Source organism: Oryza glaberrima, chromosome 8, assembly GCF_000147395.1.
Source record: "Oryza glaberrima chromosome 8, OglaRS2, whole genome shotgun sequence".
NCBI lineage: Eukaryota > Viridiplantae > Streptophyta > Magnoliopsida > Poales > Poaceae > Oryza > Oryza glaberrima.
This window is the reverse complement of record NC_068333.1, coordinates 2,194,337-2,219,109: the sequence shown is the minus strand read 5'-3', so window position 1 is coordinate 2,219,109 and position 24,773 is coordinate 2,194,337. Positions and strand designations below refer to the sequence as shown.

Sequence of the window (24,773 nt, the reverse complement as noted above, 5' to 3'; positions counted from 1 at the left end):
GCGCCATTAACTAAATCTCAACTTTGTTTTTCATATATAACTCAGGCACAACATCCAGCCGCGCGGATGTGCCATCAGCGACGTTCTGCTACATAATATCAGTAGATGTATTGGAGGACTCCGTTAGACACATGTCAGCTACGTATGTATCTACATGGCTGGATGAATAACCTGTGGTTCGTTTCAATTTCTAATGTAATCACGTGATCTCTAATAGATTAGTAAATAAATAGTCAACATGAAAGTTTCAAAATTAGAATTTTAAGTTCAAATTTTGGAGTTGAAAGTTCTAAAATTTGGAAGTGACATTTTGAATTTTGAAGTTGAAAGTTTCAAAATAGTAGTTGAAAGTTTCAATTTTTGGAGTTGAAAGTTTTGAAATTTGAGTTGAATTTCTAGTATAAAGTTTTAAACTCGAGGATAAAAGTTGTGAAAATTTGAGTTCAAAGTCTAAAAAATTGAGTTGAAAGTTTCAAATTTCGAGTTGAAAATTTCAAATTGAAGTTGTAAATTCAAAATCGGTTATTGTTTATGAATTTTGAGTTTATAAATTTATCAGTAGATGATTGGGTTAAAATTTTCAAAGTTCAGATTAAAAGTTTTAAAATTTAAAAATATGCAAAAATAACTAAAATATTTGAAAACCACTTATAATAGGGGAAAAAAAGGGAAAAGGCCTTTACCTCTATGGGCCTATAAAGGCTCAAGCCACGTCCAAACAAGCCGAAGTAGCTGCGTAGTCCGCACGCACGGGTGCCTGAGTTATGGTCTTAGCGATTCTGCTCATGTGTTTCCCAGACCACCGGGCCAGGGTTATCGCGCCCAGCAGTAAGCACGGTTACCATACGGTAACCATGAAAAATCATACGAAACCGTGCAAAATTTATCAAAATTTCAAATTATTTTTAAATTTATTTGAATTTAAGAAGGTTACCGCGGTTTTTCTATTACCGTACTCCCACGGTAAGACCAGTAACCATGCGGTTACCGACGGTAACGTAAAACCTGTTCTGCTCCCAGCGTCCCTCGAGGTTTGATATGCAGCCTATACATCTGCTTCAATAGTAATCCAATGTTCCGGTAGCCTGATTTTTTGATTGGCTGGGAATTAATCTAAGCTTTTGATAATGCCCAAATTAAATTTGGTATAAATACATTCTTTATCTCATACATCACAATTTGACTCCATTTCGGTAGTAACTAGAAAAAGGCGTGTGGCTTTGCCACCCGTGATACAGTGAGCCAGGCCCATTCGGTCTAATGGGTATCAATTTAATATGGAGGGACAATGAGAGGAAAAGTTTCTTCTTTTCCGCGGAGAAAAACACATAAAAGAAACACATATAGGAATAAAAAATTATAGAAATATGGATACATAACGGAATAATACAGAGGGCTTGTTTAGATCCCACCCTAAAATTTTGCATCCTATCATATCGAACGTTTGAATACCTACATGAAGTATTAAATATAGGCTAAAAATAACTAATTGCACATATTACGACTACTTTGCGAGACGAAACTTTTAAACCTGATTGTTTCATGATTTGACAATGTGATGCTACAGTAAACATAATGGATTAATTAGGCTTAATAAATACGTCTCGCGGTTTACTGACGGAACTGTAATTAGTTTTTTTATTAGTGCTCGAACACCCCATACGCCACCCTATATAATACCCGATGTGACACGCCAAAACTTTACACCCTGGATCTAAACACCCCCAGAGTATAAAACACATAAATTGTGAAAGGATAGATGTTTGGAACATATGAATTTTTAGTGGGTGATTTGAGTACATCCTGTTTATCCTCTTTTAATCCCTAACCTCTATAATCCTCTGGTAAGAGGAAGCGATAGCTGCCTGAGCTTTGCAAGACGTACAATAACCGCGCGGTTACCGCGCTTACGGCTTACCACATGGTACAGTAAAAGGAAAACCACAGTAACCTCCTTAAACTCAAATATATTTATTTTTTTTTTGAAATTTTAATAAATTTTACACGATTTCGTATGGTTTGCCACGGTTACCGCGCAGTAACCGTGCTTACCGCTAGGGCACGGTAACCCCGGCCCTGGCGGTTTGGGAAACCCTGGTGACAACGCAATAATTCAAGTGAGTCTGGATTGCTGTGTTTCCTAGGAAACAAAAAAAAAGAGAGATTTCAGTGGATGTTTGATTTCCTGTGATTTTGCTCCAAAACATAGGAATGGGACCTTTTCTTGCACTTTTCCTTTTCTCAATTCCAAACACTGCTACAGTGAATTTTTTTAAAAGGTTTTGGAATATTTTCATTTTTCCTCTATATTTTCTTCTATCCAAACAAGGCCAAACGGCTTCTTTGGATTACAGAATTTTTACATGATTTTCGAGAAAATATTGTGGACGGGAATTTTTTTCCTTTCCTATGATTTGGATCGTGGAAACCAATTGTAGAAAATTTAAAGGAAAGTTTTTTTTATGCTGATTTCACAGGAAAAATCCGTTCACCTCAAGCTCTTTTTTTTACCTTCCTGCATAGAAGTCCTATGCAATCTAAATGCCTTCGACCGATGAATTGTTTTGCTTTTCATTCCTACGCTGGACACTTAGATTCCATTTCTATTTCGATACTTTTTTTTATCAAGTAGGTACTAGTTCGTACTGGTGTCGGTAGGGTTTTCGGCTATAGCGGTCTTGTCCGCCCTTCCTCTCCCTCCACCGTCTTAGCACATTCTCTCGTATAACCTTTTATCACCTTTTGTAATACACCGGATCCACGGTCAGAGCACCTCTAGAGGCTCTCGCTACTTGTATATATAGTTTTATGTTCATATGATCGATCATTATTTATTTATTTCTCCTGTGATATACGTATTGTGGCCTCCATATAGGTTGGGCATATGCGGATAATACACCGTAAGCCATATTAGTAAAAATTATAATAATTATGGGTAATTTATATTGTCAGTGATTTAAAAACTAATGAAAAATAAATTTTGATGAAAAAACTTAAAAATCAACATCAAAATTAGCTTCTAAAATTTAAATTTTGACAGTAGTTAATTTCATATAAGACTAACGGCGGGATCCTATATGGTTGTGTGTACGAAAGGCTGGGAACCCCTCCTCTCCGGCACGCAAAACAATTTATGCATTAATGTATGATTAGTTAAGTTTTAGCTTTTTTTTAAAAAAAAATAGATTAATATGATTTTTTTAAAACAACTTTCATATAGATTTTTTTTTCAAAAACCACACCTTTAGCAGTTTGAAAAATGTGTGTGGAAAATGAGAGAGATAATTTGAGAAAGTGAACAAAAGAACTCAACCAAAGTAGTGAGTAAACATATTACTGAATGTGCTTGTTCATGTATCGATGAGCGTGCACCGGCTATTTGCATGCCTATAATATCTAGGTTCATCTCTGTAAAGTCAAATCCCTATAGAAAATAACAACCAAGCATTTTCTTGTGCCATGGCTTAATTCGCACGGCCTGCTGATCCATGCCCATGGGCCTAATTGCTCGATCGTATTTGCGGAGAAACTTCTGGACGACGGTGCACGCGCGCGCAAGATCATTTCTTCGAGCTTCTCTTTCCGCGAAACCGGTATTGCCACGTGGCACGATTATCCTTTTAATTTTTGGGCATTGAATTCGTATTATAAGATAAGATTCTAAACACGAGCACTGCAAACATCCCACACACCAAAAAATTGCCAGTGTCAAAACTTGCCTAATTTTTAACACTAGAAAAAAAATAGTAGGGTAGAAATCCAAAATAGCCATATGCAAAAGCAAGCTCTTCCATTCCATCCCCTAGCTCCTACCTTGGACATCGCATGTTTTGCTTCAAATGTAACCAAGGGCCTGCTTTGATCCACTGGCAAGTTTTTTCACCCTGTCACATCTAATGTTTGGATACATGTATGGAGTATTAAATATAGACAAAAAAAAACTAATTACATAGATTGCGTGTAAATTACAAGACGAGTCTTTTAAGCTTAATTGCTCCATGATTTGACAATGTAGTGTTACAGTAAACATTTGCTAATGACGGATTAATTAGACTTAATAAATTTATCTCGCGGGTTACAGGCGGATTCTGTTTAATAGTTTAAATGTGTGTCCGTATATCTAATGTGACCCTACAAAAATTTTCACCCTGAATCTAAACACAACCCAAAACGGTGACCCCCTCCAAATCTCCAATACAGTCACTACCTTTCTTTCTTTCTCACCACTTCACACCACGCCTGATGGCAGACAGGAAATTGAGGTGCTCCAAGTAGCTTGATCCATGATGAAGACCTCGGTACCTGAAAAATGTACAGTTATCCATATATGATATTTCAATATATATGGTCATGACATTTAGAATATATTTTATCATTTCTTGCTCATAGACTTCAGCACAATATATCAACCTTTTATTTTGGGTCTATGGTGTAGAGATGCATGTGTTAATAATTTAAGCCAATGCTTTTGGAAGAGAGAACTTTTGTCTGGACAACATTCACCAAGAGGAGGATGCAACATTCATCTAGAAAAGGAAAAAGATGTAATAAAAGGCCCCATATTTGATAGGTTACCACACCTGATGTGCCTCTATGCTCTAGCAGCATGACAAGATATTTTATGGAATTTGGCGGCATGGCGTCATTTTTACTCTTATTTGTCCTTACTGTTGGGGAAGATCTAAATCATCCTAGAAACACCATCAGCTACATGGCAAAAAATTACCAAAGCTGTACATAAACCATTGGAAAAACTACTAGTAAATAATTATTGCAGTGCATGCAGGACACCAAACTGCAGATTGAGCATATAAGATATATACGGAGCTACATGAAATTGCATATATATCTGCGTATGAGTATGCAAATGTGTACTAGTACAAAGAAAATAAAGACATCAAAAGCATAATCTTAGTTACACTTTCCCAATGTCACCAACAAAAGAAATTTCCTGTTCATTCCTACTACCTTCAGCAAACATGCAGAGGTCAAGCTTGCCACAAGAGCCATTATCAAATTCTATTATTACATATGCATTATCTACAATATCTGGAACCTGCATTGAGAAAGAACTTGGAAATCAGGGACTGCTGTATAAACTGAAATCACTGTAACTTGATAAGCATATTAAACCCCTACTACAGCTGAATTGAGGCACAAACACACAAGATACCATCTATGTAGATTCAAGGTCAAACAAAATCAATTCGGTTTGTCCCCAACAAACCTTAAAAGCATGTATCCTCTTTAATTTCTTAGTAGTAGATTAGTATATATGGCTCTCCTTTCTTCTGACTTGTACTACAAATGCAATTAAATGTTCAACAATTAAACTTCCCACAAACATTGAGAACAGCAAATTAAGCTTAAAAGTTTTCATGAACGTAAACATTTGCAGAGCCGCAAACACATGATGAAAATCACATCAGACAGCTCTGACCCTCCAAAATTTGAGCTCACCATCTGTCAGTCCTGTACTGTAATACACAAGAGCTTCTCAACAAGGATGTGGTGTGGCCGATAATGTACCTTGTATTGTACGCGATACATCCCGGTTTGTTTGTTTGTTTTTTTTGTTTTGAGACGGATGGAGTATCTGATGGGGGAAGCTAGCTGGCGCGTGCACACCAGCAGCGCGCACTTCCGTGTAACTAACTCCGTTAGTTAGCGCTAATGACAGTAAATAAAAAAATTATGAAAATCTTTATTTCGGGAAATTCTTTTTACTAATAGATTGAAAATTTTTTAAGTTAGATTTTTTTTAGAATTACACAGTACAACGCATACACTCATAACGCACGCGCACTCACCCTATGAACACACGCATGTAAACCCTACCCCTATGAGCATCTTCGAAGAGTGGGCCGGCAAATCCTGGAGAGATTGACGAAGTCACCACAGGCGCCTCGCTGTCGACGGGTACGTCGCCTACCACTGAAAGCACAACACCGTTAAATCCTGGAAAATTCGCTCCTATGGGAAGTCGAACCCAGGACCTTTTAAGTTAGATTTGAAAACTTCCGACTAAAGATTTAAATTTTAAAGTCAAAATTTAAAAACTTTCAACTCAGATTCGAAAACTTTCAACTCGAGATTCGAAAACTTTCAAGTCCAGATTTTCAACTTGAGATTCGAAAACTTTCAAATCCAGATTTGAAATTTTGAAAACTTTCAATTTGAGATTTGAAAATTTTTAACTCGAGATTTGAAAACTTTCAACTCAAGATTCGAAAACTTTCAAGTCCAGATTTGAAAACTTTCAACTTGAGATTTAAAAATTTTTAACTCGAGATTTGAAAACTTTCAAGTCCAAATTTAAAATTTTTTAAGTTTAGATTTAAAAATTACTAGTAAACTAATCACTAGTAAAAATAGGGAACTAATGACTACTAAACTAATTACGATTTTTTCTCCTACCCATACGGCATCAAACTGCGAAAAAAGAAAAAAAATAAAAAAAGGAAAAAAAGAAACGGCGGTAGGTTAGCGAAAAAAAGAAAAAAAATCTCTCTCGCGCGCATGCGTGGGCTGTGTGGGCCGGGAGTGCACGCCGACAATGCGTGCACGCGCGAATTAGCAAAATCAGTGGGACTAGCTGTCCATCACGTGACAAATTTTTGGGTCCAAATCACACAGATTTTAGATTAGTTGGATTAGGCTCATTTGATCACTTGATTAGAAGAGTCTATACATGTATCAACATATATTGCATATATTTTATTTGTTACATCTTTACATTGCAAAAAAATATCACCAACCCATCTACTAAAAGTTACACTGTAATTACACTATAGTTACACTGTTGTTTTACACTGTATATAGTTACACTGTAACTGCAGTGTAAAACTACAGTGTAACTATAGTGTAATTATGGTACACTTACATGTCATATCAACTAAACTTACAAATGTAATTTTAGTTATATAGTACTATAATTTTATATTTTAAAGGAAATAACAAATACATATTTACTTACATAATATTTTTACCAAAACTACATTGCACTTACATATCGTATCAACTGAATTTATAAATGTAATTTTAGTTATGTAGGAATGTAATTTTCTTCAATCTCTTCGCCTAGCCGCATCAACGTGCAATGCGTGTACTCATCAATTATGTGCCAAGCTAGATGTTGCTAGCCTCATGCTTGCGTGGGAAGGAAAGGCATCACAGCCGCTGATTAAATCATGCAGAGACTAATCCAAGAGAAGCAAATCCTAGTGATTTCCGGGAAAAAAATTTGTCGCCGGATGTTTAGCAAAATCGAAACCGGTATCTGATAGTGGGTGTCCCGTGGGTGTGTCGTGCGGGCCATATTGTTTGGGCCGGAATGGGCTCCTATCATACGTGCGGCCCCAAGCCATTAATGGGACCCATTGTCGGTGACGCACGCGCGTAGCAGCGATCCAAGAAAAGAACGGATGAAGTTCAAAAAAAAAAAAAAGAAAAGAAAAGAACGGATGGGGTGGTGACGTCGCATTTCTCTCCGGCCGGCGGCGACACCCGGAGACCCTCGTCGTCGCCCGCGGAACGCCCTGCGCGAGCGGAGGCGAGCAGCCGCGTTCAAGACTAGCACCGCGTTCTTGGTAAGGTCTACTTCTCCTACCTGTTTTTTTTTTCTCCGATTTCATATCTTCCGCCACTGTTCGCCGACTAGGGTTTTCCATCGTCGCCGCTGCTCTAGCTTCTTCGTGGCATCTGCTAGGAATCCTGAATTAGGCGTGCTCACTTTCGTGTATTTGTTGACGTCGGAGACTCTTGCAGGAGCTCTTCGCGGCAATAGGTATTATTAAGTCCTTTATGCAACTGTGCTTATTCGTAGGCTGCTGGGACTGAATGGAGCACAGGGGAGGGGGTTACTGCGAGAAAAAAAAATCATGTGATTTAGTAACGTACGATTTCTATCACGATTGCTGCGATGAATACCTATTCCCCTGTCATGGATAAATAAAAGCCAGGACAAGATTGAATTGCTTTTGTGTTCCTTTTTCTTAAAATTGCCACCGGATTTGTTTATTTTGTTCATGTCTCAACCTGCTTCCATTTTCTGCTTACGATAATGAATTCATGATGGCATATTACTAGTGTAGTGTAGTCTTCTTGCTTACTCTTATACCCTTTGCTTGGGATTGTTTAATTATGTAGAGGCAGCATTTTGCACAAGACCTGCTCGACTGAATGCCCCTGAGGGCCTTGATAGAGCAAGCTCTTCCATAGACAGGGATGTAAACCTCTAACAGTGAGGAGAATGCTCCCAACAGGTTCAGCGACCTACCTGACGAGCTGTTGCACCATGTCATGTCCTATCTAACAGCGCAACAGGCAGTGCAGACAAGCGTTCTATCACGGAGGTGGCAGAATGTCTGGGCATCTATCAAGTGGCTCAAAGCTGATGCATGAAAGTTCAGCAGGATGCAAAGTTTCATGAAATTTGTCGACAATCTGCTCCTGTGCCGCAGCCCTCTACCACTGGATGATCTTTCGATTTCTGACACCTGCAACCGCTCTGATGATTCCATTGATTATTCTGACATCCATCCATGGGTTCGTCATGCCCTTAGGAGCAATGCCCGGGCTTTTGGCATAATGGAGCATTCTGGCACAAATCTTCTTTCCATAGATGGTTATCCTCTTCCGTTCAGGTTGGCACACTTATGCATGCTGCACCTTTGCCATTTCTCTATAGATAACTGTTTTATCAAGAAACTCTCTTCCGGTTGCCCAGTTTTAGAGGATCTGGACATGCCATCAATGTCACCATGTTTTCCTCGACCACATTGAAGAGATTGGTCATTAGCAGTACAGAAACCTTTGAACATTTCCACAGAAAATTTGAGCATCTTGTGATAGATATGTCAAACTTAGTTACTCTGCATCTAGAGGAGATTTAATTCCAAAAAGAAATATTCAGCTCGTGGATGTGTCATCAGTGAAAAAGGCTACAGTTTACCTTTTTGGACTCTCTTTTCAAAATTTTGCTGTTGACTGCAATAGTCTCAGTGCTCTTTCAAATGTCACTTGGTTGGAGCTGCGTTGCCCATCTGTCTATGATGATGTACGCTACCTCCTTTGAATTTTCAGTTACTCATGTCTTTGTTTATATATGTTTTTCTAAAACTTTTTTGGACTTGTTGGCAGATGCTGTCAAAGGTAGTGATACGTAGTCTTTTGAGGTGCGAGACATTCAGCAACTTGAAACTTTGAAGCTTGGTGAGTGGTTTTTGAGAGATGGCTGCTACCCACTACTCTTCTTGCTTCACCGCTCTCCTAACATAGAAAACTTTGCCTGCAACTTGATAAGGCAAGATATAATACCTCACCCCTTCCCACATAGCTACTTTTGCCCACGAGTTCAGTTTAATGGTTTCTTTTCATTATTATCATCAGTGTGGAGCTGATGACTATGAGGAGTATCCAAATGCTGCAGCAGCAATAGATCCTCCTTGCAAAGAAACGGAAGAAATGTTTAATTGTGACAAACTTACAAAGCTTACAATCTTCTACTCTCAGGGAGAGAAATGAGTGCACATCATTGTCAGGAGCTTGTTTGTGAATATTAGCTTTCTCCCTAAATTGAAATCAAGTCCCTTCCGGTTTAGCATGGTATGTTTCTTTAAATTGTCCATGCATGCTTATGCCTACAGTGGTTTATGTTTCAGGCATTTGACAGACATCGTTTAAATTGTTTTGTTAGGTGATCTAGATTTTGGTGATTGAGGTGCTGAGCTGGCTGGATTAGAGATTCTGATACCAGGATGTTGTTGGAAGCTTGTTCAGCTATTCTTTCTCCTTTCGGTGATAGTAGTACTTGTGACTTGTCTATGCAACTGCCTGCCTGCACACGAGTAATGTCTTCATAATGTTTTGCTTGCTGTTTTTATGTTTTAGCGTGACCTTTTCAGCACAAAAACTTGTCCCCAACATTTTTTGCATGGTACAAATTAGCATGGCACTTCATCTGTCAGCCTGTGGTAAATGTGGATCTTGATTCCTCGCGAGATTTGGAAGGTACATTTTACCTTGGAATCATGTAGCCATGAGCTGGTGGATGGATTAGAGCTTCCCATGGTTATTTAAATTTTGCTTTGATTAGTTTTCAATTGGTGGGTTGCTGCTTCGTTATAAGCATTGCATTAATTACACTAAGAAGTTGTCGGGTCGGTGTAAATTACATCTCGATCATATGCTGCTTTGTAACAGGCAAAGGCTTAATGGAATGTGTTGAACCATCAGTTTTGCACATAAAATTTGATCATATAGCCTTCATTTAGACTGATTGAGGATTTACCCTCCTGTCCCATAGGCAAGTGACCTAAGAATCTAAGATCACTCTACGTGTCATTGCCATAGGAGGGTAAATCTTTAGTTCTCTATCTAAAGGCAGGAGGGCATATGATCCTATCTTCCTAGGTAGAAAACACAGTCCTTTTTTCTTGACACAATTCATCATGTGAAACCCCAAAAATTAAGGGTTTTTTTTTTAAAAAAAAGAAGCTAAACTTGATTTTTGAGGTGCAAATTATGGCGAGTTCCTTTTTTTTTTCAATTACACACACAAAGGTCATAAAAATGGCACAATTGAATGAATCTGACTCCGCAACTTGGAATGGACATTACAATTACACTAACGTTTCATAATTTGCAAACAATAATTAATGTTGCTATTGGCGAGACGACAATCTCCAGCTTAGGGACAATGCTGCCTTCACCTAGGGGAGACAATGGGGCATCATGGTTTTCTTCCTCCTTGTGATTGGGAGGCTTCAAACTTTGGGAATACTCTGACGGACTAGGGGCACCATCTTGTTTGTCCTGAGGTTCCCTTCTTGACAAGCGAGGTTGTTGCCTCCTCTGGAGCTTGTCCGAAAATGTCTCCATCCCTGCATGCGACAGCAGGAGCCACACATAGGATAGGTACTCCACACCTGATCCAAGGCTCTTGGCATGTAAGTATCCTCTGCATCTGCCGGCGGAGAAGCAGAGCATCTCCACCCACACATCCCTGATGACATCCCACATCTTCTCATTACCTAGAGCCATCAACTCTTGCGCGAGCAGCCAAGCGTCGTGGATGAAGTAATTAATCCTGTTTAAACTTAACCTTGTCAATTATCATCGGCATGAGTTTTTCTTCATCATTTAGAGGTAGATCTTTTTCATCTTTTAGAATGACCAAGAGTTCTTTGTAGGCAGTTTCGAAGAGATTCCTTCTGGTGCCAGCCATCAACATCTCAGGATTCGCGAACAGCAGATGCATCATGTAGTTGGAGATTGCTCTTCCCATCTCTCTAGGGGAAGGAAGGGGAGAATGGAATTCAGTTGGAAGGTAAGATTTATCAGGCATGTTAAAGCAGAAATCCGTGGCCACATGCCATAGAAGGACAATCTCGTCGAATGGTCTCTCTAAGCTCCAGCCTAGAAGCTCGCCACATTGAGCACGCTCAAGTGCCCACTGGCCCATGTTGTCATTGAACCTCCTGTAGCTCTCGGCGTCTTGTATGTATTTTGTCCATCCATCTCTCACATACATGTAGACCAAACGAGTGACGTCCATGGGTTTGTCGTAGGGTTTCATGCACCAGTATTGGTCAAGCAGGCCTTTGCATTGTAACCAGTTTGTGATGGCTATCAACCCTTTGTGCCTTCTCTTGCGAGCAAAGGATCCTATCAGGCTTTTCTGCGGGACAGTGTCATGCAAGTCAATTGCAGACTTCAGTATTATGAATGCTGAAACGATGTGCAGCAAAAGGGTGCCATACACCATCACGAATGTCACAATGACATCCTCATGGCTATAAGCTTGTTTGTGGCCGCTGTGAAGGAGACCAATGGCTGGGATTGCCAATGCCAAAGTAAGAGGCCATGTTAACATACAGCAGTAGGTGGCTGCATTGGCGTGTTTGATGTCTGACTTATTTCTGGTGTAGAGAAGATTGAAGACGCTGGAGAGACCATCTAGTATCACATAGTAAGCTAGCTCGGCATTAAGTGACCAGAAGCATCTAAGGTTATCGAGGCGATCGGAGAATGGATATGTAGAATCTACAAACAGGTTGTTGGGCAGACGGAGACGCTTCATGAGTGAATTAATTCTCTCTTCCTTCAGTAATGGAGGAGGAGGATAATGAGAGCAGCTCTTGATGAGAGAAGCCCTAGCATCTTTGACGAATGATTCAAGATCTCTTTCTTTGCTTATGGCGCTGGCCTTTTGAGCAAGACCTGAGTAACTGACAAGACCTGAGTAATTGAGCATTTGACAACACCAATGATGAAAAGCAAAATTTCAGCAACAAGTATCCTCCTATCAGTTGACGATGAACATGACTTGCAAAACACGTAGAGTGCTACCGTGATCTGACAATGAATATAGATTCAATTAGCCAAAAATGGTCCAAATCAAATATGCAATAAAGATCAAGAATGCAGCACGCCGGTTAAAACATATCTTAAAGCTGAGACAAATGATACAGAGTACCTCTTACTTCTTGGGGAAATTTTTTCAAAAAACACTCCATAAGTCACTTGAAGACTGGCATTCTATCCCACAAGTTATTTTGTTGTAAATACCTACCCATCAATTCAGTGTTATTGAAAAAACAACCCACGTGCGCATGTGCTTAACCGAATCAACCCGTTATCGTTGATGTAGAGGTACCACAGGCTAAGCTACTAGCCGAGTCAATCTTGTCCAAGTGTTTGTATTAGATTTATTTTTCATGTTTCATTGATTTTTTTTGTGTGAATATAACGATATACAAGCAATAACATTTAAACTATGATCAGGATTTCTATTTATGGATTCTGAAAAAGAAAAAAGTATAAAGACTATACTCTAAAAGTATTTAATTTTATTAAAGACCACATTTGCAGCTCATAATTTATGAAAACAAGTTGATTCGATTAAACACGTGCGCGCTGGGTGGCATTTGCAACAAAATGACTCATGGAGTAGAATATCAAACTTTAAGTGACACATGGGGTGGTTTTTTTTTTGTAAATTTCTCTACCTCTTAGTACCCCAAGAGGTACCAAAATTTACGCTATATAGAAAATATGTTACCTCTTAGAATATTTCGAAGAACCATAAAATTCCTTAATTAACAATCTACATTTACTAGTACTACATTATCCTACAGATTTATTTTCTGTAGCAATGCAATTAAATTAATATACTTGCAAGAATTAGTTGATCTAGTTATAGTATTAAGCACCTGTGACACTGCAGTTAGGACATGCCGTCTCCATAGCTCATTGTCTTCAATGTTGTAGGCGGTGATAAAAATTTGGCCACCAAGATGGATCAATAGGATAGGCGCCCACACCACCTCTAGGTCGTGGCTGCCATTGTTGTAGTGCCCCTTCTTCTGACGGTTGAAGAGCTAGCGTAGCCAACGCGTATACGGCTAGAGCGTCACTACCAAGGTACGAGAGCCAGATGAACAATCTATACCAAGCTGGGATACGAGACTTACGCCTGCCGCGAAAAATCACAAGCAAGCATTGAACACCGAGGCTGCCTAGGACGAGGATCCGCAGCTGCCACTCTCCCACCATTGCAACGCACTTGACAAAGTACCCATTTTTTGGAGACTTGGATCGACTATGTACTTAGCTTAGCTAGCAACCTAGCTATATGCTTGATGCATGCCTTGAGTTTGTCTCTCTTATTTATGCTGAGTGTGGCGTGTGTAAATCGTGTGTACATGGAAAGTGTAATGTGTCGACTAGAGTTCTTTACTGTCGTAGTGACAGTACGATCGATCGAGGTGGGCTTACAAATTAAATTGCTGTTTTGGAATCTTCATGGTTTTTAATAAGTTTTTAAAACATAGTTCGAGACTCGAGAGGAAGCCATCTTGAATATATATGTGAAATAATCTAGCTAACTGCCAGGAGCAACTGGCCGGGTTGCGGAATCACATGCATCATGATGCAACGCGTATGCACGTTCTTCTCTTTTCTCTGTGAGTTGGAAGCAATTGGAGATGAGAGAATCATAGTATTGAACATATTTGTTGTACGCTAATACACTACTTAAAAAACAATTTCCCATACACCCAGCTTTCATTTCAACAGGTGGGGCCATTGAAAAATTTGTTTGTAATAATAGCGAGGAGATTTTATAGCTGAAATCGGCTAGCAAAAATAGGGTTATAGGCTGTCCGTGAAAATTTCCATTGGTAGTAATAGCGAGGAGATTCTATAGTTGAAATTCGCTTATACATATAGGGTTGTCTTCACAACCAGTCCTCTTAAGTTACCACTTGTGTCATTTTTACAGGTGGTCCCTTAGAAGCCACTCGTGATCTATAGGGGTTTTCACAAGCAGACCACTTAGGGATCCGCCTATAAACGTCTAATGTAGATCCCTAAGTGGTTTGTCTATCAAAATCATTGGACAATATAAAAAAAATCAAATGGTGAGGAGGGTGAAGCACAACTAAGGCCCTGTTTAGATCCCACCCTAAAATTTGTCACCCTGTCACATCAAACGTTTGAGCATCGGCATGAAGTATTAAATATAGGCTAAAAAATAACTAATTGCATAGATTGCGAGACGAATCTTTTAAGCCTAATTGCTCCATGATTTGATAATATGGTGCTATAGTAAACATTTGTTAATGACGGATTAATTAGGCTTAATAAATGCGCCTCGCGGTTTACTGACGGATTCTTTAATTAGTTTTTTTATTAGTGCCCAAACACCTCATGTGACACCCTATAATAATACCCGATGTGACACACCAAAACTTTACACCACTAGATCTAAACACCCCCTAAGTCCAAGCCTCAATCCATCTCTCCTCGCTTCTCTTCCCTCTCTCCTCCCACACCTCAATCTCCTCATGCGCGCCGAACCATAGCCGTTGTTGTTCTTTCTCCACCACAGGTGCTACGGCCACCCCGCCCTCGTCCTCATCCACATGCATGACAACTCGAGCTCACCCCTTCTGTAGATATGGCCGAGCTGCTCTAGTTGTATCCACCACCCTCAATGAGGACAACCACTCGTGCTGCACCAGTGGTGGTGGATCAGAAGAGGAGGATCTGGCGACAACGGTGCTCAAGACCACCAGATCCGCCTACAAAGTACCAAAGGGGACTACTGACGATAGTAGAGGAGGCGGGATCTAGCGGCAGCAATGCTCGAGAGAGGGGGAGAGGGAGAGGGGGAGTTGCATCTACAACAACGTTGCAAGGGGTGCGGCTCGTGCACAATGTAGACAATGGTGAGTCAGGAGCCTTGGTGGTGCCAGATCTGGCGGCAGCGACCCTATGGCGTGCTGAACCTAGAAGCAGCGAGCCTCGGGGATAGTCGGATCCAGTGGTGATCGGCCCTTGGAGCGGCAGATCCCACATGCCCTTCCCTTTCCTCGATGTTGCTCGCGTCACCGATGGCCTGTAGGTGGCTGGCCGTTCATGCCTCGGGACACTCTAGGGAAGCACAATACTGTTTTATTTATTTTGTTAACATGCTCGACGCGTGACGAGGACCGCTGCTTAGAGACGTCGACGATGATTGTTTTTATTTTGTTTTCCTGAAAACCATTTTCTAGGCGGATCTTTTAATTTAGCCGTCTTTGAAAATCAATTTGTGTACCTGCAGCCTGCAAAATTGATGATTTCCCAGTCGTTTGCTTGTAGACAGGCACAGGCCATGAATCCGCCTGCAGAAACCTTTTTATTCATTTAGAAAAAATGTTTTCCTTAATAGTGATAAGTAGTAATTAATTCTAGAGGATATATAGAAAAACCACTTGAAGATACTATGGCTGGTTTTGTTAGTTGAATTGAACCCATAGCCAAAACGCAACATTGGTAGCAAACCTAATTAACAAAAGCCCGAACATTTTTTTTCAATTTTTGCCAAATAATTTGACAAGACCATTTAATTTTTGCCGTTGCCTATAAACGGATAAGAACCAAACATGTGAATATACAAACTCTGAAGCCTGCAGTCTTCACGGTCACCTACTTTATTTTACTAGTTGAAAGTCTTCTAGAAGTTCATTTTTTCTATTATAGCCTGCATGGATGCATGTGTCTCACGTTCTCTTCCTCCTAGCTGTTGCTCTTTTTTTTTTTCAATTTTTTATTTTGTTTCACGTCAGCGATATATCCGGCCTCAGCTCGTCAACTATAATAAATCTTATATGATTGCACTTTGCAGATCGTAGGTACACAGATGTAAAAACGAAAATGAACGTCACATGTATATTTCATCGGTTCAGTATAAGATATAATATTATTTCTTGACAAAGAAGACCATAAATTACCACCGACCAATGTGAAAATGAACGAGGCATAATACTCAGCATCAAAAATAGCCTCATAGTCTTTTTTCTAGGGTTTTTTCTAAAGGAAATAACAACTTTTTAAAGTTGAAACAACACATTTACAAATGCGTGACATAGCGAATAGCCTCGTACTTCTATGTCAGATCTAAGTCACTACAATAGGTTAGAAACGGCTAACCTTGTGAGGATGTAGCTAGTGGCTAAAGTAGCCTAAGAGTAGATACAATAAGAAAATTTAGCCGATGATAATGTGTCCATGATGGCAAAAGTGGTGAGGTGGCAGGGAAATGAGTGGAGAGAGGGAGGGAGCGGGCAACTAAATAGGCATCAACGGCATATATACTCCCTCATAGGATTATAGGGTCCACATGAGGTCAGACTGGTATTTTCTGTGAGAACGAGTGGACAGGAAGAAATGGGCAGAACATTGAATCGAAGAAGAGGATATAAAATAAAAAAAAAAGCATATAAATCTATCGGGTAGTTTTATACACATTAACTCTTGTTAAGCTAAATCTAACTGATATGGATGTTTTTGGAGCCAACTATTGACTATACTATTGACCTTGCTTTAACGCGCGGAGCCATTGCTAGGGAATCACATTATACGAGCAATGCCCCTCATCAAGTAACTTTTGGTATAGGGTCACTGCCTATAAAACCGCAACAAAACCCTCATCAAAGTGTCACTGCCTAGAAACCCGCAACAAAACGCATAGGCATTTGAACGCGCAGTGTCTTGTATCATACACGTTTGATTTAACTTTTTAACCCATTTAAACCACTATACATTGAAAAAAAATAGTATCCTTAAAGATAAATTCAGCTTATGTGACGTGCTTTCTCTTCGAAGACTACAAGCCACTTTACATTGCAAATGCCCTAAACATATCCACAGTGAAGGTGATCAGGAGCACTAATCAACTAAGACAGGACCATCACCTTAGAGAGCACATCTGACTAAACTGCCCTTCCAACCCCACCTGATGCTGCCGCCGCCGTTGCACCAACGGCGGCAGCGGCTGTAGACTAGGGATCCGGCGGTAGATCCGGTAAAGCCGTACATCTTCGGCGACGCCACCGCCGCCGCCGTCGTTGTGGTAGGTGCAGAACTCTTCCATGGCCCAGCCGCCGTTGGCCCGGTCGAAGATGACCCAGGTTGTCCTCCGGCCGATGTAGGTGCCGTCGGCCGTGGTGATCGACCTCGCCGCCGTCGCCGTCCTCCACTGGCCTTCGGTGCTGGGCCCCGGGCTGAACAGGTAGATGCTGCCGTCGTCCGCCGCATAGCTCCAGTACTCATCTGAACAATCAATCAATCATATAATCGATGATATGTAGATTGGTTTCAATCGATCGATCGAGAAGCAAAGCGAGCAACAGATCGAGCAGCCGATCATCATGGCAGGTGCATTTAAGAAGAAGAAGAAATTTAGTAGAGGAATAATGTGTACTGTAGAGGGTGGAGGGGTCGGAGGCGAAGACGTTGGCGTCGAAGATGGCGAACGGCAGCTGCGGCGGCAGCGGATGGCCGTGCTGCCTCCGGAGGAGGGCGTCCACGAGCAGCGCCGGCGCGACGTCGTCGGCCATGGATGACAGCCGCGTCGATCGTTCGTCGATCGATCTTGATTAGATATGCAATCACAGATACTCGCAGATAATCACAGTTGTCGTTTTTGGTCAAGGATTTTGCGCTGTTAAATCATAGTGGATTAGTTAATCAAAATAGTTTGTATACTAGTAGTACAAGCTAAGAGTTGTATATCGAGTCCAATTCGAATTATGTAAACAAATATTGTATATAAACAATTTTTATATAAGAAGTTAAAGGTTTATATATGTAGTCCAAATCCGTCACGTTTCCGACATTACGAGACTCGATCGGACGGACCGTGCTGTGTGGCCCAACTTTCCTCTGTGGCCCACAAAAATCTAGGCCCACATGAAACAGTATCGTAGTGCATAGAAGGCTCGGCCCACTAGCTCGGTACTCAAAAAACGTAACCGGATAGCCTGCAGCGGCGTGCCCATAACCTGTTCGACGGAATGCCCACGAGTGCTGTGGTGAGAAGGTCTCCACAAGAAGAGAAAGATGGCAAGTCTGGGGAGGTCGCCGGACGACTCCATGGAAGACGGCGGCGCATGACGCCGTGCTGCCATTGAGGTGGCGCTATCTCTACTCCTCGGTGCGGCCTCAACTTGGAAACCGTGGGGCTTTTCTGTGATGCTTCTAACCCATGGATTCGGCATGCATATGCTTTGAAGGCTGAAGAGCAAAGTTCAGGAACTGGGTGTCGTCCAGCATTGGCATGAAAGGGATAAAGGGATATGACAACCGTCAGTCTTCACATTCCACTCATTCAGTTCATCTGATAAATTTGTCTCAACATTGGTGTATTGTATACATGGCGATAGCAAATGTGCTATTCTACTTGAGCGCTCACCCAATTTGGAGAAGCTTACCATTAAGTTGGAGGCCGTTTGATGAACCCTGAGTTCCACTCGAGACTCAAGGCTGTTGTTGGCCCGATCTTTCGGTGAGTTGTGATAACTATGATTTGGGAGAAACGTTGATCCGACTACAACCGTACGAGACGTTGTGTTGCGCCTTAGCGATCGATACACCTCTCCGTGGGTTGTTGATCTTGCCGGTGCAGATCAACCTTATTCCTGCAAGCAAATCGAAGAAACAAGCAAGAACAAGATAAAAAAAGCAATCTGAATTGCAAATAGGAATTTAATACAAATGATAAGTCGGGGTTCCGAAGAATAAGCAGACGGACGGTCTAGCCGACACGCGCGCTGCAAGCAAGTAGCAATGGCTAAACTTTAATATATCAAAACCCAAGAAACCCTGAAGGGGTACCTAACTATTTATAGAGGTGGGAGGACGACCAAGAGGGTCCAAGGGTCGTGCTCCACCAGATTGGGGCGCACCCCACATGGGCCCCACATGGGCCAGGGTCCCAAACAAAGTTACAAGCCCATTGGCCCAATACAGGTGACGCAGCACCTTGCTTCTGTGATTGCGGCCAAACGAGATAGAATTCCAAGATGAGGCTGGATCCGTCGGAAGAAGGACTTTGAGAGCTTTCCATCAAGTACTCACGGGCCCAAAACGGAGCACGTATGTAGATTTGGCGGCCGTTTGAAGTCAGCAATGTAACACGTGGCCGAATTAGATTGCAGCACATGGAGGACTTGATCTTGATGTCTTCTTGATGATTCATGATGTGAGCAATGGTCGTATCCATAGTAGCCATGGTCACATCATCGTTAGTATTTTCAGCACATTGATCATTTTTGCAGAAGTTGCACAGTTGAAATTTTCCTTAGGTTTCACTGCTATCCGAGTAACTTACCAAGAAACAAGATGTTAATCGCGTGATATATCTAAATTATAACGGTGTACATTGGTCATCATAACTGAATACAATTACACAGTTTAAAAACAAGATTTGTATAGCAAATGTAATTCACCCTTAAATAACATCGCGAAAATTGCTCAAGAAATATGCAAGCCCATTCATGACAGTAACTAAATAAGTTAATTATACATACACAACACACACTGCACACGAAGAGCACACCATATATATTAGTTCTTCTTTCTGCTAAAGACTTAACCATCACCCATTTTACTTAACCTGCTTCTTGGCCGAGTTCTTCCGTTCCGGCCTGGCCTCCTGCAGCATGGACAGCGCCTCCCTCATCGACGGCCGCTCCTGCGGGCACCGGCTGGTGCACAGCAGCGCCACCCTAAGCGCCAGTGCCATCTCGTCCCGCGTGCCACCGACATCGTTGTCGGCCCACGCCGCAGCGTCGATCACGTCGCCCACCCCGCCTCCGGCCACCTTCCGCCGCACCCAGTCCACGATGTTGTTCCCCTCCCCGTACTCCGCCTCCACCGACCGCCGTCCTGTCAGGATCTCCAGTAGTACCACACCGTAGCTGTACACGTCGCTCTTCTCGTTCACTTTTAGAGTGTACGTGTACTCTTAGAAAATGACAAAAATAAAAAATATGATTAATACTTCATCTGTTTTATATTATAAGACTTTCTAGCATTGCCCATATTCATATATATGTTAATGAATCTAGACACATGCAGACAACGCATGTGTCTAGATTCATTAACATATATATATATGAATGTGGGCAATGTTAGAAAGTCTTATAACCTGAAACGGAGCTAGTAATGATTTTGATGGACACGTGGCGGATGATGTGTATGCGGCTCACCTGGTGCAATGTAGCCGCATGAACCGGCGACGACGGACATGGGGGCGCTCTGGAGCGCCTTGGCGACGCCGAAGTCGGCGACGCGTGCCTCCATGTCATCGTCGAGGAGGATGTTGCTGGGCTTGATGTCGCGGTGCGCGATGGCGGGGAGGCAGTCGTGGTGGAGGTAGCTGACGCCCTGCGCGACGCCGACGGCGATCTTGTACCGGGCGTCCCAGCCCGGCCGCGCCTTGGCGGCGGCGCCGTGGAGGAGCTCGTCGAGGCTGCCGTTGGGCATGTACTCGTAGAGCAGCATCGTGGACTCGCCGTTGGTGCACCACCCCAGCAGCCGGACGATGTTGCGGTGGCGGAGGTGGCCGAGCACCTCCACCTCGCCCACCGTCCTCTTGCCGCCGCCGCCGCCGTCGCTGTCTTGCCGGAGCTTCTGGTTCTGCTCCGTCGGTGCGGCTGCCTCCTTCTGCGCCGCCGGCGCCTGCCACAGCTTCTTCACGGCGATGACCTCGCCATTGGGCATCTTGGCGCGGTACACCGTCCCCGACGACCCGGCGCCGACGATGCCGTCGCTCCCCTCGACGCACCTCGCCACGTCGTCGGCGGTGAAGCTCAGCCTCTGGAACGCGGTCATCCGCCACGGCCCGACGACGAGGTCGGGGCGGCGCGCGCCGCCGGGACCGAGCGCGTCTGCCGCCGCCGTGTCGTCGCCGCCACGCCACTGCAGCCAGCGCGCGGTGCCCGCGAGCACCACCATGCCGGCGAACGCCACCGCCACGGCGGACACCCACATCGCCGCCGTGTGCCGCGCGGGGCTGCCGCGTTCGCCGGCGTCTGACGACGGCTCGGCCGGCGCCAGGTGGTTGAACGACACGTCGAACGTCTCCAGCGTCGTGCAGTTGGTGAACCCCGGCGGGACGGTGCCGGTGAGCGCGTTCCAGGACAGGTCGACCTCGGTGATCGACGGCAGCGCGGCGATCGCCGCCGGTATCTCTCCGGTGAGCTCGTTGTGCTGCAGCCTCAAGCTCACCAGCCGCTTGCAGCTGCCAATGTCGCCGGGGATCCCGCCGCCCAGCGCGTTCCCGGCCAACTCTAGCCGGTACAGGTTCGCGCACCCGGTGGCGCCGAACGCCGGGAGCTCGCCGACCAGACCGCATCTGCTCGCCGCGAACACCTGCAGCTTCGGCCCCCGCCACGCCATGTCCGGCAGCGCGCCGCCGACCAGGTTGCCGGAGACGTTGAAGTACTCAAGGCTGGGAGAAGCGACCAGGTCGGCCGGAATGCCGCCGCCGGTGAGCGAGTTGGAGCTCAAGTCCATGTACGTCAGATTCCGTATCGCGCCGAACCCCGCCGGAATCTCGCCGGAGAGCCGGTTCGCCTCGAGCCGGACGCGCCACAGCGACGAGCAGTCGGCGAGGCTCGCCGGAATCGCGGAGTCGAACCGGTTGTCGAAGAGGATGAGGCGGGCGAGGCGGTTGCCGGCGCAGACACCGGGAGGAATCGGGCCGGAGAGGGAGTTCGTCGACACGTCGAGCCGGACAAGCCGCCGGCTCGCGCCGAGCGACTCCGGCAGCCTCCCGGCGAGCGAGTTGTTCCATAGCTGGAGCACCTCGAGGCTCGGCAGCGCGCCGATCGCCGCCGGGATCGTGCCGGAGAGGGAGTTGCTCATGAGGTTCAGCGTCGTGAGGTTGGTGAGCTCGCCGAGGCCGGCCGGGATCGCGCCGGCGAGGTGGTTGTCCGAGACGTCGAGAACCTGGAGCGCTCGGAGGCGAGACCACCGCGGCGGGATTGCGCCGGCGATCCTGTTCTTGAACAGGAACAGAGATTCAAGCCGCGTGAGCTCGCCGAGCTCCGGCGGCAGCGGCCCGGACACGTTGGCGGCGGCGATGTCGAGGTACCGGAGCTGTGCCATCTTCCCGAACTCCGGCGGTATCCCGCCGTCGTACGCATTGTACCCAATCTCAAGGTGTTCGACCGACGTGAGCTCGCCGAGCTCCCTCGGCAGCCGCCCGGAGAGAGCGTTCCCGGCGAGGTGCAGAAACCGCAGCCGCCGCAGCTGCCCGACCTCGCCGGGGATGCTCCCGTTGAAGAAGCTGCCACCGAGGTTGAGGTGCTCGAGCCTCCGGAGCTCGCCGATGCCACGGGGGAGCTCCCCGACGAAGCAGTTGCTGAAGGCGTCAAGGAACGCAAGCGAGCCGAGCTTGGCGATGCCGTCGGGGAACGTGGAGTTGAAGAAGTTATGGCTAACATCAAGCGCCACGAGCCGCCGGAGCAGGAGCACCGCCGGCGGGAGCTCGCCGGCGAACGCGTTCCCGCTGAGGTTCAGCGACGTCAGCGTCGGGGACAGCAGCCTCGCGGCGGTGGGCGACACGGTGCCGGACAGGTTCCGCCGCGACAGGTCGACCCCGACGACCTCCCCGGTTGCCGCGTCGCACGCCACCCCGGGCCACGCGCACCACGGCGGCGCCAGCGACCTGGTGGCGCCCGCGGACGCCGCCGCGGCGTACGTCCACGACCGCAGCGCGCCGGCGGGGTCGCCCAGCGACGACCTCAGCGACAGCAGCGCGAGCAGCGGGAGCGGCGCCGACGACGCGGATGTGATGGTAGCGAGAGGCAGCAGCAAAAGCAGGACATGGACGGCGGCGGCGGCCATGGCGGTGGCGGAGGTGGTGGAGGTGGTGCGAGGAGGAGGAGGGGGTGGTGGTAAAATGGAGGCGGGAAAGGTGGTGGCGGTGGTGGTGCATTGTGGCTGCGGCATGTCATGATGAGGAGGTTGGAGGGGGGAGGAGGAGGAGTCGAAGGGAGGAGATGGCCATGGCCATGGGTGGAGGTGGTGGAGGTGGAGGTGGCCATGATGGCGGTGGTCGGCTTCGCTTTGGAAAGAGATGGTTTTGGGTGGTGATCCCACTATTGCAGCAGCCAACCATTTTTTTTTTCTTCTCCTCTTTGTTCCTTGCATTTGCTACTTCAAATCAATATGGATTAAGATCTTGAATTTACACAGACTATGATATTACTCTGTGATCTGATAATGCCATTAGCTCTGTTAATTGACAGTTCTAAAAAAAAAAGCTCTATTCACAATTGGTTCAAGAGATTTTGGAACCCATGAATTTCATAGGGGTTTTCTTGGAATTGTCAAAAAAAAAAATCAATCCGTAGGAACTATCTCTCCGGTTCTCCGTTTCATATTATAAGTGTTTTGATTTATCAAATTTAAAAATTTAGTAACATCTCAAACATCAAATTAGTTTCCTTAAATCTAACATTGAATATATTTTGGTAATATGTTTTTTTATAAACTTGATCAAATTAAAAGACATTCAACTTAAAAAAAGTTAAAACAACTTATAATATAAAATGGAGGGAAGTAGTAATTTTTCCAGTGTTTCAAACATAGTTTAACTAGTTAGTAATTTGACCATGTATTAGAAAGTACATCTTGTATAGTAAAAATTGGCACCTTTACCCAATTTTACATTAGAAAAATTTTGTATCTCTTTAAGAGTGGTAAAGTTTCTCCTAATTAGTACTGTTACCTTTTCTTGCTATGCTGCTAGCTTAGTCAGCCTGGGCATTAAAAATATATGAATTCAATGAGATACATTTTCATTGCAACAAAGGAATTTCTATGTGAAACACTCCAATTCCAACCATTGAAATTCAAAAAAACTCGATACAAAAAAGATAGATAATCCACCTATATTTAACACCAACTTTCACATCACGATCTTACACATGTTTCTACTGAAAGAAAGGATGGCGTGCATAGGATTACTAACCTATAAGTTCCCTTTTCCGAGGAGAATATGATGTGTAGCTTGGAACGAGCATATACACAAGCTTTTAGCCTTTGTGCAACCTTGTTGTGCAGTGGCTGCATTGCTGCATGCGACAATGCAACATCTACAATCTCTTTGTCTCGCATTGTCTTTCTCACTTTCTGAATTGATATACCTACACTGCTTATGATCTCTTTCTTTTCACTTTCTCTTTTCGTTTTCAAAGAAGAGCTAGCTAGCTAGATGGCTAGAGAGCTGAAGGGAAAAACTTTGCATTGTGGCAACAATGGCATGGCTTGCATATGCTTGAGGGACCCACAGTGGCAGTGAGTGCGATGATGGAGCTCTGATTGCTTTTGGGTGAGGCATGGGGAGAGTGCACTCGATTGGATAGCTTGCCAATGCCAAGGTTTTGATTCTTGCTGTTCTTCTTTTGTGTAACTTTGGCACATGGCAGCTA

The 24,773-nt window shown here is 44.2% G+C and overlaps 2 protein-coding genes and 2 pseudogenes across 2 annotated transcripts; 1 reads left to right on the top strand and 3 right to left on the bottom strand.

The window, feature by feature from the left end:
• The first annotated feature begins 8,181 nt into the window (after nt 1-8,181).
• Nucleotides 8,182-10,963, top strand: LOC127781168 (F-box protein At4g22280-like; annotated as a pseudogene).
• LOC127782016 (uncharacterized) lies at nt 10,636-13,583 on the bottom strand (annotated as a pseudogene).
• A 3,600-nt stretch (nt 13,584-17,183) lies between these two features.
• On the bottom strand, nt 17,184-17,888 carry LOC127782015 (uncharacterized). Its single transcript, XM_052309088.1, has 3 exons — nt 17,753-17,888; nt 17,309-17,601; nt 17,184-17,225 (listed from the first exon to the last, which is right to left on the bottom strand). The coding sequence occupies exons 1-3, from the start codon at nt 17,886-17,888 to the stop codon at nt 17,184-17,186; spliced, it is 471 nt and encodes a 156-aa protein (XP_052165048.1).
• Nucleotides 17,889-19,803: 1,915 nt separating this feature from the next.
• LOC127782876 (leucine-rich repeat receptor-like protein kinase TDR) lies at nt 19,804-23,417 on the bottom strand. Its single transcript, XM_052310152.1, has 2 exons — nt 20,541-23,417; nt 19,804-20,295 (listed from the first exon to the last, which is right to left on the bottom strand). The coding sequence occupies exons 1-2, from the start codon at nt 23,287-23,289 to the stop codon at nt 19,937-19,939; spliced, it is 3,108 nt and encodes a 1,035-aa protein (XP_052166112.1). The 5' UTR covers nt 23,290-23,417; the 3' UTR covers nt 19,804-19,936.
• Between the last annotated feature and the right edge of the window lie 1,356 nt (nt 23,418-24,773).

Excerpts from the sequence above, each read along its gene's own strand:
- LOC127782015 (XM_052309088.1), bottom strand. The coding sequence starts at position 17,888 with ATGGCCGACGACGTCGCGCCGGCGCTGCTCGTGGACGCCCTCCTCCGG. Across the intron at positions 17,602-17,752 it reads CGACCCCTCCACCCTCTACA|ATGAGTACTGGAGCTATGCG; the intron begins GTACACATTATT and ends TTGATTGTTCAG. Across the intron at positions 17,226-17,308 it reads TACAGCCGCTGCCGCCGTTG|TTGATTAGTGCTCCTGATCA; the intron begins GTGCAACGGCGG and ends GTCCTGTCTTAG.
- LOC127782876 (XM_052310152.1), bottom strand. The coding sequence starts at position 23,289 with ATGCCGCAGCCACAATGCACCACCACCGCCACCACCTTTCCCGCCTCC. Across the intron at positions 20,296-20,540 it reads ATGCGGCTACATTGCACCAG|AGTACACGTACACTCTAAAA; the intron begins GTGAGCCGCATA and ends TCATTTTCTAAG.